Raw genomic sequence first — 12,331 nt, 5'->3', positions numbered from 1 at the left:
GGAATTCTAGTAGAGATGCCAAAGAGAAGGAAAGGAAGAGAAAAAAGTGAACCAAGAAAACCTGGCAGAATTATTTCTTCCTGTTCAGTGTTGTTGGTAAAATGGTAACCAGAGGTTTTTATTACATACAACTAAAAAGGACCAATTAAAGTGTGGGAAATGTTTCCTTTGCAGAGTCCAATGCTAGGCAGGGAAATACAGCGTCACCAGAAATTGCCATAGCAAGTTTCAGTAGAGGATTGTAGAACAATGGGGCCTTGTTAATCCCATACTGTTTTATTCAAATAGTGTGTAATTGAAAGCAATTGCTGCTCCCCAGGCAGGAATTTACAATTGCTACATTGGAAGGGAGGATGATGTGTCATTCCAAGGCAAAATCAGGTCTGGAAAGGGCCTCGTGGTTGGAGAACCGCTTAAGTCCCAAAACAGCTCCCAATCAGGCCAAGTACAACAAATGGGTGGAGAACCACCCTGTGAAGTCAGTCTACCTCCCCCCCCACCCCCAAACTGAGCTGTATTTCCCTTTCTTCTTTCCTGCCTTTCTGGTGGATTGCAGAAGGTCCCCAGAGCAAGGAGCAAGGGGGAGAAGGCAAAGAAATTCAAGTCCTGGATATGCTGTCACTTAACTTCTTGCCCCCCTGGCAAGGGCGTACAAGTTCATTCATGAGCATGCATGCGTGTGTGTGTGATTTGTAAGTATATATGATCGATAATGATGGTGAATACAGAGCATCCTCTCTTGGCATAAAAACAATGGACAAGAATCAGACAAGAGTCAACAGCAAGAGTAGGCTTGACTCTTAATACGTTTTGAACAATTTGGTCAATAGTCTTTCAGAGAACAGTCTTCCAGCTTTATGTTGCCATTTTCATGGAATCTGAATAGTTTAAAATTCCATGATTTTTAAAAACTCCGCTTTGATTCCAGTGATTGACCAGGGACACCAAGCTATGTCAGTTTCCCAACAACACTATGAGGCTAGCTAATTAGGTAAATAAAAAAATGGGAGTGGTGTGGGGGGGGGGGGGGGGGGGGGGAGTGTGAGGGTGGTGAGCAGGTTGAAGTAAAACCCTTACATAGAACTCACCTTAAATGGGGCAGGTTGTTTTTGACCTGAGAGCTGCCTGTTAGACACTCAGGAAGTTATTAAGAAGAAAGATGTTTAGATGAGACATTTCAGCAGATTTGGACTCACATGATCTTTTTCATGGTCTGGGATTCTGAGCTGCCATTACATGTTGTAGCATGCACTTGGCTTTAAAGTGCTGCTAGGGCAGAGGCATTTATTGTTCAGCAATATCTTTGTATTTTTCCATCTATCCCAGACCCTCCGGATTTTGTTCTGTCCAGCCACTGAGACAGTGACACAGGTCACTTCCAGGCTGAAGCACAGAAGAGCATGTGTGAATTCCCCATGCCTTGTCTTTTTCTATTGCCAGGATGCTGGAGACCTAAGACTCCAGTGATACAGCTCCAAATGTCAGAGCCTCTATCAGCCAGAGTTCTTGAGCAGGATCCCATGGTCTCCACCACCAACGCACATCCATCATGTACTGAAAGCAAGAATGCATTTTACTGTGTTAAGCGAAGATTCTGGACTTCATTTGTTAATTGCAGCACAGGCTAGGCTAATAAAGCTGCTCTTCTAGATCTTTTTTGTAGAAAAGGAAACTCAATCTGGAGAGAGGATGAGCAATCTGAGCTATGCAGTTCTTGAACAAGCCCCTGAGGCTTTGCCAGACTGCCTTTGCGTCATGTACTCCCCAAAGTCATTCTGCGCCATTGTTGGGTCACTGTTTTTCAGGGACTGGTGAAAGAGGAAGTGAGGAGGAGCTCTAGTCAGTGGGGGGTTGACATCTGACAGTTCCCTTCTGGTAGTTTCTCTTCTTATTCACAACCTTCTCTTGGGATTTTAGGCTTGCTTAACATACGGTACAAATCAGTGAAATTATTCATTGTGGTTTCCATTTGAGTGAGCTAGTTTCCGCTCCTAAGAGGGGTCTTAACAAAACAGGAAGTTTTTCTTGGATCTAGAAATGGAACTCTGCCTTCTGACATTAGTTTTTACCAACTTCTGTAAATCTCTATTTTCCTACTTCCCTGTCAGAAGGTGGAGCACAGAGAAGAGTAGGTGTAACTAAAAAATGCTGATTAGTAGGATATTTGGTTTGGTGGTTTGGTTTGGAGGAGAGGTAGAGAAGAAAATGACAGCCTGCCCAGGCCAGACCACATCCTCCCATCTGACAGCTTTATCTCCTACCTCTTCCTCCACTTTAGCCTTGGCGAGAGGTGTGAAGGGCCAAGGAACACTATGATGGTTAGTAGGCACTCCTGGATAGTAATCCTTGATGTTTCCCAGCTCATAGTCCTCAAAAGATTTTGCTATGCGTCACCCATTATATTCCACTCCAGGGGAGGGGTCAGGGAACATGTCTGTCTTATTCTCAACACCTGTTATGCAGAGGGCACCCAAGAGTATTTGAAGGAATGCAGCAAGACCTGATGTTTAGAACTATCTTGTAATGAGGATTGAGAAAATATTTAAATTTCCATTGTATGGATGGGGAAATGGAAACATTATGAATTTGTTACTTGCTCAGGGTCACAAAGGGGTCAACTAAGAGGTAGAACTAAAACCCAAGCTTCTCTATTTCTATTCTCTTTCAATTGTAGGGCAGGTTAGATTTAAAGTCTTCTCCCCACCCCAGCCCACACAGTAACATAGACCATGTATCATTCCCACCATCATGTAATGTAAGTTCCCACCCTGAGATTCAACATCTACATTTGTATCAGACAAGTCTATCAGGAAAGGCCTCAGAATCCGGACATCCTTATCACCAGAGGATAGAGTCTAAGGATGCTCATTCTTTTTTTTCCATCAATTTTTTTTTTTTTTTTAACGTTTATTTTTGAAGGAGAGAGAGACATAGTATGAGCGGGGGAGAGGAAGAGAGGGAGGGAGATGCGGAATCCGAAGCAGGCTCCAGGCTCTGAGCCATCAGCACAGAGCCCGATGCGGGGCCTGAACTCACCAACTGTGGGATCATGACCTGGGCCGAAGTCAGACGCTTAACTGACTGAGCCACCCAGGTGCCCCATCCATCAAGTTTTTATTTAAATTCCGGTTAACATGCAGTGTAGTATTAGTTTCAGGTGTACAGTATAGTGCTTCATAAGGATGCTAATTCTTAAAACTCTTGCTGATTTGTATTTTCTATTCCACCCTCCCCAAGAATAAACATGTGTTACCTATGTAATCTAAAAATAAGAGAGTAAAACTGCCTCTAGTTTCAATGTCTTTTACAAATAAGGAATTCAATGGGCTTCTAGCTCAATGCTTGGAATGATTAATCAAGTAGGTTCGGGTCATGAAAACCATAGGAAGAGAATCGTAGAAACCGCTAGATGTTCTCTACTCTGTACTTTTCTTACATAATAACAGAATTTGTAGCCAGATACATGATCACCCCCAGTTTCCCAGCTTCCCTTGCAGCTTGATATGGCCTAAGTTGCAAGTAGAAGTTGATATATACAACATCCACATTGTTGGAATCTGTGTTCTAACTTTCTGGCCTGAAAACAAATGTGTTGTTTGGAAAGAACACATAACTGAGTTAGTCAAGTTTTTTGTGTTTATGGGTGTAAGTGTCCAATTTTACCTCAGTAATCAAGAGCGAGTCCTTAATCCAGTTAAGACATGCTTATAAGGATGATGAAAAAGCTGTGGAAATTCATCTAGCATTTTCAGCAGACCACGGATACTTGGGCTCTCCCCCTACCCAGTTCAGAATTTGTGCACATGGTGCCAAAGGTTTTTGTAGGAGGGGCTGCCTCAACAAATCATCTTGCCGTAAGCCTCTCCAGCAGTATGGTAAATTCCTCTCCTGGGAGCACAAAATAGGCTTCCCTTCTGAATGGAGTTGCTCAGGGGCTGGATTCCAGCCACAGACTCAAGTCTATGACCTTCCTGGGTCATGCTGAGCCCCTTAATAATCTATATCGAAAATGTCATAACTTAAAAGGTTGATGAAGCTCTCCTAAGCCCAAATTAATTAGCAGCTCCAGTCTGCTCATGCAATGCTAGATGTGTCTGAGAATTCCCTCACAACTTCCAAGGTTATTCTCTAATGCCATCCGTGGTCAAGGCACTTGGTATTTCATTTCTCCTGGTGTTCAAAAAAAGGAATCTAAAACTCACACAGCAGCATCAGGATTTAAGCCTTCCTCTGAGGCAAAACCCAATTTGTTTGCAGCCCTCAAGAAGCAGAGTTGGTCCAGAGGTTGGAAAAGTCATTGGACAGTATTCCAGCCCTGTCAGCATCTTCACTGAGTAGCTTTGTTATTTGCTGTAAACAATTGTAAACTTCCAGAACCACAGACACACTCATATAAAAATATCAACTATCAAAATGCCTGGTAAAACCAAATGTAAATGAACCAAATGTACATTTGGAAATCTGGCTAAATGTACATTTACCAAATGTAAATTGAAGTCCCATTGGAATTCTGTCTAGGGATACCCTTCCCTAGCATGGATCATGGTGAACTGACAAGATTTAATTTTTCTTAAATTACAGTCAGATCTTTCGAATCGGACCCCTTCTGTCATTTCGTGAAATTTCTGAGTTACCAAGAAAATGATGGTTGATGATATGCTTCAGCTGCCTTTCCAATAGGAAACCTATTTTTCTGTGGGAGAAACTGAGGCTTGTTTAGTCAAACTTCTTTAGGCTCCCAGTTTTGTTGAAACTCTTGCAGAGAACACACACATGGACACAATAGTGCTTCTGCTTTCTAAAAGTTCCAGAAACCATAGCTTCTGGTGAAGTGCCCTGCTGGAACAGCAGGCTTTAGAAAAACAACAAAAATTCCACTGGGATGAAAGAGGCCCATTTGTTTCTAAGTTGTGGCCCTTGAATCCTCTGGGGACCGCCCCCCCCCCCCCCCCACCGGTGTCTGCTCTTTGATTTATAATCTTCCACCCACGCAAGCCTTGGCATTCACTGGGATCCTATAATGAGGTTAAGGTGTGAACCTGGAAAATCATTTAAGGACAAGGGTGAGGTGGGGGAAGGGCTGGGGGGGGGTGGTTAGAGAGTAAAAGCAATTAGGAGACCACATGCTCGGCATACGTGAATGAGCCCAAGTGGTGGAAGGCCTGCCTGATGCGGAGCTGCTGAATGTGGTTTTGGCGTCCAAAACCATGTCTTTGCCTCCACAGCACAACCTCTGGTGGGAAGAACTCCTTGCCCAATGCGCTATGACCATGAAGGCCAGTGTGCGAACACCCCTCCCTCTTTGTCAAGATTCCTTTTATATGCTTGCAAAGCCAGATTTCCGTATTCCCAGCTGTAAGGCTTGGGATTTGCAGCATCTTCCCTGGGGGATGGGGTAAATAATAGCAGATGCAATCTTTGGCCAGAAAAGAATTCAATGCCCCAGCTTGGAGGCTTAGTGCATGATGAATGCAAAAGGTTTTCCGGAAGAGACGAGAGACCCCATGGGTCAACCTTGGAAAACTGCAAGGTGCCAAGCCTATGCGAGCCATCCTGGTTCTAATAATTATTACGGCAGGGCTAGATAGGTGGGCATTGTTGAAAAGGAGGAAGTCTCATAACTGATGTCTTAGTGCCTGAAGGGAGTTGCAAGATTCTCCTTGCACATTTGAAGGTTGCATAACTCGCAGTTCTCCTTTTTTGGAAAGTGCTTCCGATGTGATGTTGAGGCCATGGGCTCTAGAAGCTGACTCAGGTTGGAAGTCTGACTCTTAACACTTATCTGGGTGACCTAGTGTGATCTTCTCTGGAAAATAGGAGTAATACCCTCTACTGGATTGAGGTTGTGGGAGTTAGAAGTAACGTATGTCAAGTACTCCTCAAAGTGTCCAAGCTTATAATAGAGGCTCCATAATGGTTAGCTGGTAGCTGTTCATGAGAAAATTCATCTGGTGTAGCACTGAGGCAGTGGAAGGGAAGGAGAAACAATACTGACTTGTCTAGTAGACACAGAGGAAAAATAGCATCACGACATTTATTAAAAAAAAAATGTTTTTAATATTTATTTTTGAGAGTGAGAAAGAGAAAGTGCGAGCAGGGGAGGGGCAGAGAGGAACAAAATCCGAAGCAGGCTCCAGGCTGTCAGCACAAAGCCCGACACCAGGCTCGAAACTCACTAACCATGAGATCATGACCTGAGCCGAATGGGGATGCTCAACCAATTAGCCATCAGGCACTCCAGCATGGTCACATTTATTATATGCAAGACCAAACAAAAGTTCCAGAGGGGCTTGACTAGGGGAGTCAGAAGCACCCAATGCTTTTTCTTCAGGTAACTGGGCTCTTAGGGGAACTCAGGAGGTAGATGTTAAGCATCAAAATCCATGTCTGTCAATGCAGGCAAAGAAATACAGGTAGTCTCCTACAATGTCTGGAAAGAGAAACTATTTCTCGGACTGTGTCAGAAGAAAAGTTTTTTTTAATTCAATTTTTTTTTTTTCCGGTAATCTCTATACCCAGTGTGGGGTTCAAACTCCTGACCCAGAGATCAGGAATTGCATGCTCTGAACTGAGGCAGCCAGGTGCCTTGGAGGAAGTAAATTTTAGCAGTATAGCCTAAGCAAGCTGGAATTAAATGAGAATGGATGAGCATTCTGGAACCTACTACTCTCATTGATTTGTAAATCCTGATTCACATGGGTTAATTAGCATCAATTATTCTCTCAGACTTGTACACAGATCATACAAATACTGTCCACAGCTTGTTCAGAAACTAATCCAGAAAAAGGAATTTGGAGCTTCCACCTTAAAGTTTGAATCCACATCTCCAAATTTTTAGACTGTTATTTCTCTCTCTCTCCATCTTACATTTTCTAAGATTTGCCATAAAACCATTTACCTTCAACATTAAGACAACAAATATTTTTAAGGGTGTGTAATTATAGGCACCATGAAGAATGTGAAAAATGTTTCCAGACTTGAGAACTGGCATGAACTGACTCAGTAAGATGGGGCCAGAGATTAGAGTCATACCTAGGCTTTTATTCTTTATTTTCACACTGCTCTTTAACATTCTTCACATTCCCAAATTAGTAGATTGTAACACATGAGTCAAGATTGAATACTCTCTCCAAGCATGTTTAGTATTGGCTTAATCTATTTATATATTTTCAAAAGCTAGCAATTATTGAGGTCCTCCTATGTACAGGGCATCCACATGACATGTAATGGCTCACTTAGTCCTCAGGGAAACCGTATACAGTTCTTGTGATTTCATCCTTACTTTAAAGATGAGGAAATTGAAGTCTGGAGATTAAGCAACTGGTGCAAGGTCACAGGCTAGCTAGTGTCATGGCTAAGAAATAATGTGTAGGTTCAAGGAGGGGTAAATCTCTTGGGATGTCATGAAAAGCAAGATCAATCACACTGGAATGCAATTTATTTTATTTCTACTTATTTTTAAAGTAGTCTCTATGCTCCTCGTGGGGCTCAAATCCACAACCCCAAGCCCAAGAGCTGCATGCTCTACTGACTAAGCCAGCCACAGGTGCCGCAGGGAGAACGGAAAATCACATTTTATCTTCCAGCTAACAGCTCAGCAAGGATAAGCTGGCTTGTGTCACTTAAAATGATGCACTAGAGGGCGCCAAACACAAAAACTGACTTTGAAACTGTTTTAGTAATGCAGTTCCCACAGTGCTTCAAGATCTATAATCAGTAGTGGACTCAGGCCAAAAGACCATCCCAAAAAGAGTATGACGCATTTCATGATAAATAAGAAGCTGTGTTTTCATTCCCTCAAATAAATAAATAAAAAAAAAAAAAACCTCATGCTTTATGTTAAGCAATTCATAATGTGTTTCTACTTGATACTGTTATTCAAAGTACCTTTCAGCTAGTTGTTTAATTTGTTTGCTCTGACTGCTGGGTGGTGAAGCAGAGAGTAAGCTTGGAAAGGACAGGTTAATCAAGATGAACATAAATCTTAAAATATACATCACTGTAATTTTTAATCTTTTAAAATTTCGTGGAGTAAAACATGCATATATTTAAAAAAAAAAAATCCATATCCAAGAGCTTAAAATGAAAAGGAAGAAGACACCATTTTCAACCTCAAACTTGAGAGGCAACGTCTTTTAGAGGTAACTCCAGATTTTTAAATGTTTATATTTTTGATTTATCAAACTGACATTATGCTCTTTGAAAATTGAGGCGATAGGGGCACCTGGGTAGCTCAGCTGGTTAAGCGTCCGACTTCGGCTCAGGTCATGATCTCACAGTTCGTGAGTTCGAGCCCCGTGTCGGGCTCTGTGCTGACAGCTCAGAGCCTGGAGCCTGCTTCACATTCTGTGTCTCCTTCTCTTTCTGCCCCTTCCCTGCTCATGCTGTGTCTCTGTCTCAAAAATAAATATTAAAAAAAAATTTTTTTTTGAAAATTGAGGCGACAGCTAACAGAATAGACATCTAAATCATAGTTTACAAAATAACTTCCATATCCTTAAGTAGTCTTCCATTTTGGTTTTTGTTATTGTAGTTTAACTTACATACAAATTAAATGTTCTAAAGTATAAGGAGCTTCCAACTGTTCAACTGAGTTGGGATCAGGTAATTTCACTCCACAGTGGGTATTGTGGTGTTGGAAGGTATTACTCAGTTTGAGTTATGGGCTGCTTAGAGTTCGAAGGGGCAAAAACTTGAGTCCTGCAAGGACAACAGACACTAACCAGAAAGTTAAGTTAGAGCTCTTCCCTTCTGGGCTGAGTTGCTAAGTATTCCTCAACCTCTCAAGACTCAGTGGATCACCAATGAGTCTGCCACCAGTTTGTGAAGTCTCTCCATTTTGTGTAGGGATAATAATATCTTTGGTATGTTTAATTCTTTTATTCCCTTATAAATTATCACCAAAATTATCTAGCATCTCTGATTCTTTTTTTAAGACCTGAACCTTCCCCATCCCGTCCCGTGGCCACTCTATACTTGGTTCCAAATAGTAAGGGATCAAGTGTAGGGAAGCATTACGGCCTGCTGTCAGGCAGCGGCCTAAAATACCTGGGAAGCGGCTAGTCTACCTTTTCATCCACATGACGCTACAATCAAACCAATGCTTGTCCACCATCCCTACAGAATATTCATCCAGTACAAAGAGCTGCAACAACAGGCAGGTCAAGTAAAAGCAGAAACTTTCTTAGGAACTAGAAGCATGAAGGGCTGCGTGGGAGATACACGCAAACTCAGGAGCTATCAAACATCCTCTCTTTCAGGCGCTGGAAGGCCATTCCTGTGGGGATGAAGAATCAAAAGCACTCTACATACCTAACACAACTAACATGCCTTGAGGAAACAGGTGCTCAATAAACCCTTATAGCTTTTCCTTATTTTTAGTTTAATGCCAGATACTACTCTATGCCCGATACTGTCCCTAAGAGTTTTGTATGCATTACCTCATTTGATCAACCAACAAAGGCTCAGAGATTAAGTCCTTTTAAACTTGGGACACAACAGGTTAAGGAGTGTGGGGAGGTGAGAACTCAAATACATGTCAGTCCCACCGCAGGGCTACTGTTACTCCCGCCTACCCCCAAGCAGAGCATCAGCAATACGGACAGTCCCCTATTCTGGGCACACAGGACAACGGCCGCCCTGGCCGCCACTAGCATTTCCGGAAGATGGCGGCTGCCCCTGGCTCACGGCCTGAGCTAGTGCGTCACCGCCGGCCAGGGGAAGCCGGAAGTGACACTATACCGTTTTTTGTAGGAAACGACGGGCAGAGAGGATAGAAGGGAGAAAGGAAATCAAATAAGGTCCCCAATACCGAAAAAGCTAAAGCCCTGGACCCCAGGTGCCGCAGAAAGCGCTGGGCGGAAGCGGTCCTGGCAGAGGCAATCTAACACCGCCCGGGCGCTCAGCCGCGGCGGAAGTGCGTTTCTGGCGCTCCTCCGAGATGGCGTGGGCAGGAAAGCAGCGGCGCTTCTTCGCCGACCCTTTTCGCTCCTCGGTCCTCGCAGTACTAGAGGCCGTCGGCCGGCTGGGCCCTCGGGACTTCTAGCCCCGGAGAGGAAGAACCGCTTGCCGGGAGACCCCAGGGTGAGGCGCCGACAGACACGGCGCGCCGGCCCCTCCCTCGCCGGGAGGGCGGTGCCCCGTGATGCAGCAAGCTGTCTGGGCTACGCCCTTTAGAGCGCGGGCCAGCACGCTGCCGCGGCACGAACGTCGGGTCCGGACTCGCTTGGGCCAGCGGCCAAGCCACGAGTGTGCATCTATTGGCAGCCACCCACAACTCGCTCTTCCAGACGCGAGGCAAATGTCTGGACGGCTTGGTAGAATTCACGAGAGCAAAAAAAACCACCCCACCGAGAGCGCGAGAGAGGTCTCAAGAGGTTTCTCAAGTGTAAAGTGGGCGGTGGGCCCTTAAGAGGATCTTAGGTGTGTCCCTAGTCACGGTAAGCCAGTTACCTATTGTGTATAGAACTAGAGGCTACTACCACAAAAGGTCAAAACTGGGTTGCGGAACCCCTCTCTCCTCTAGACTGTTCAGAATGTTTGAAACGCACTTAAGTTTTTTCTTAGTGTTTCTTACTAAAGAAAAATTCCTTACTTCTCACCACACTTCTCACCTTACTTCTCACTTTTAAGTGTGCTTGTTTCTCCGTTGAGAGAAGGGATCCCCCAGCCAGAAACATGGAATGACAGTGTACCCCCAACCTGAACAGGGTGCTCAAATAACACTGGTTACAGTCCTCATTAACTGAGTTTACACTCAGAATTTTAATACCGGGCAAAGAATTGCTAACTAGATGTCCGTAGGTTGAGTTGTATGTGCGGTATGTAATACTCATTTAAAACATACCTGAGAAAGGATGTACAGGTTTTAAGGGGCCAAAGGCCCATGGCACAGAACTAAAGAATCTGTGTAGTTCGTGGCAAGTGAAGCAATCTCTGGAACTAACTCATGTAAAGGTCATTTCTGGGAGCTTCAACCAAACAAATGAAGCTTATAATGTTAGCCATTAAAAGTGTTTTGGGAAAAGGTTCTACCGCAGAAATCAGGCTGGCCGTGTTGCCTTTTAACTATCTTCCTTCCTCTATTGAGAATCAGATGGTGGTTCTTCAGTGCAAATAATTTGGTTCCACAAAACCACCCCAGAAAGGATTCTAATCACTCTTAATCCATACTTAGAGAGTGTTTAAAGCTTTAACCTTTTTTTTTTTTAAATAAAAATTTTTTTAACGTATGTTTTTATTTTTGAGAGAGAGAGTGTGCGTATACAGAGCATGAGAGGGAGAGGGGCAGAGAGAGAGGGAGGCAGAACTGGGAGCAGGCTCCAGGCTCTTGAGCTGTCAGCACAGAACCATATCATGACTTGAGCTGAAGTTGGATGTTTAACCAACTGAGCCACCCAGGCACCTCTAAAGCTTTATTCTTTAAGGTACAAAGAACCTGATTTTTGTTCCTGGATTACCCTGGACTATTTTTGAGTTATGGTTGGGTTCACAAGGTAGTAATGTAACTTCTAAAAACATTTTTTTAAGCCTGTCAACACATGGCCTTTTGGATTACAGAATAAATTTATGTCGAACCTACTATATAAATAGGTAACTTCTTTTTACAAAAAAATTGTCTTGATGACTGTTAATCCCTTTATTTTAATTCATTTGGTCAAGCAAATCCCCTCCCCTGACAACCAATGTTTGAGTGTTATTTTATTATTCTTTCTTCTCCTACAATTAAATATTTTTATATCAAGTTACCTTTAATCAGTTTTCCTGTTTAACAGGAATAGAGAGGGGAGCGACTACCAAATCTCGGATATGATGGAATTCTTCTGTGTGAAGCTCAATATAGCATTTTCTCCCCCTTTTCCCTGTAGAATTCCACTGTAAATTCAAAGCTACCTAAAAAATATCCATGATTGCTCAAAATACATTCCACTTTACAATTGTTTATGTAATGCTATATATATATATATATTTTTTTTTTTTTTCCTTCCTAAAGGCTTGTTAAAATATTGACCTGGGTTTCATAAAACATCTCGTTAATATTATGGTATTGTTCCTCATTTATTTTAAAAGAGGAGACCAGCTCTGCATTGCAGTTTCAGGATCTCAAAAAAGAAGCATTTCTTTTGATAGATCATTTCTGTATTTTGAAAAGGTAACTGATTTTGATGTGGTAGGTTTGTCAGGAATCTGAACTCTATAAACAGGCATCACAGATAATTCTGGTGCAGGGTTGACGCAGGATCTATATTTTAAGAACCACTGGCTTAGAGGCAAATAGATCATGCTTGCTTGGAATTATTTCTGTGGTTGGTCCCCAAATCCTGGCAACTTG

The 12,331-nt window shown here is 43.0% G+C and overlaps 1 protein-coding gene and 1 long non-coding RNA gene across 2 annotated transcripts in view; both read right to left on the bottom strand.

The window, feature by feature from the left end:
- Positions 1-2,886: 2,886 nt before the first annotated feature.
- Positions 2,887-12,331, bottom strand: part of SRPK2 (SRSF protein kinase 2) — a 389,837-nt gene continuing 380,392 nt past the window's right edge. The window contains exon 16 of the mRNA XM_049642821.1: positions 2,887-5,695. Within this exon, the coding sequence (XP_049498778.1) occupies positions 5,616-5,695 (80 nt within the window). The 3' untranslated portion in view covers positions 2,887-5,615. The remainder of the gene's footprint in view (positions 5,696-12,331) is intronic.
- Positions 7,204-12,331, bottom strand: part of LOC125930786 (uncharacterized) — a 30,108-nt gene continuing 24,980 nt past the window's right edge. Inside the window, exon 2 of the long non-coding RNA XR_007460242.1 lies at positions 7,204-12,331. This exon is cut by the window's right edge and continues 24,595 nt beyond it. This is a non-coding gene — a long non-coding RNA (uncharacterized LOC125930786).

This window comes from Panthera uncia, chromosome A2 (genome assembly GCF_023721935.1).
Source record: "Panthera uncia isolate 11264 chromosome A2, Puncia_PCG_1.0, whole genome shotgun sequence".
Lineage (NCBI taxonomy): Eukaryota > Metazoa > Chordata > Mammalia > Carnivora > Felidae > Panthera > Panthera uncia.
This window is presented reverse-complemented; position numbering and strand designations above follow the sequence as displayed.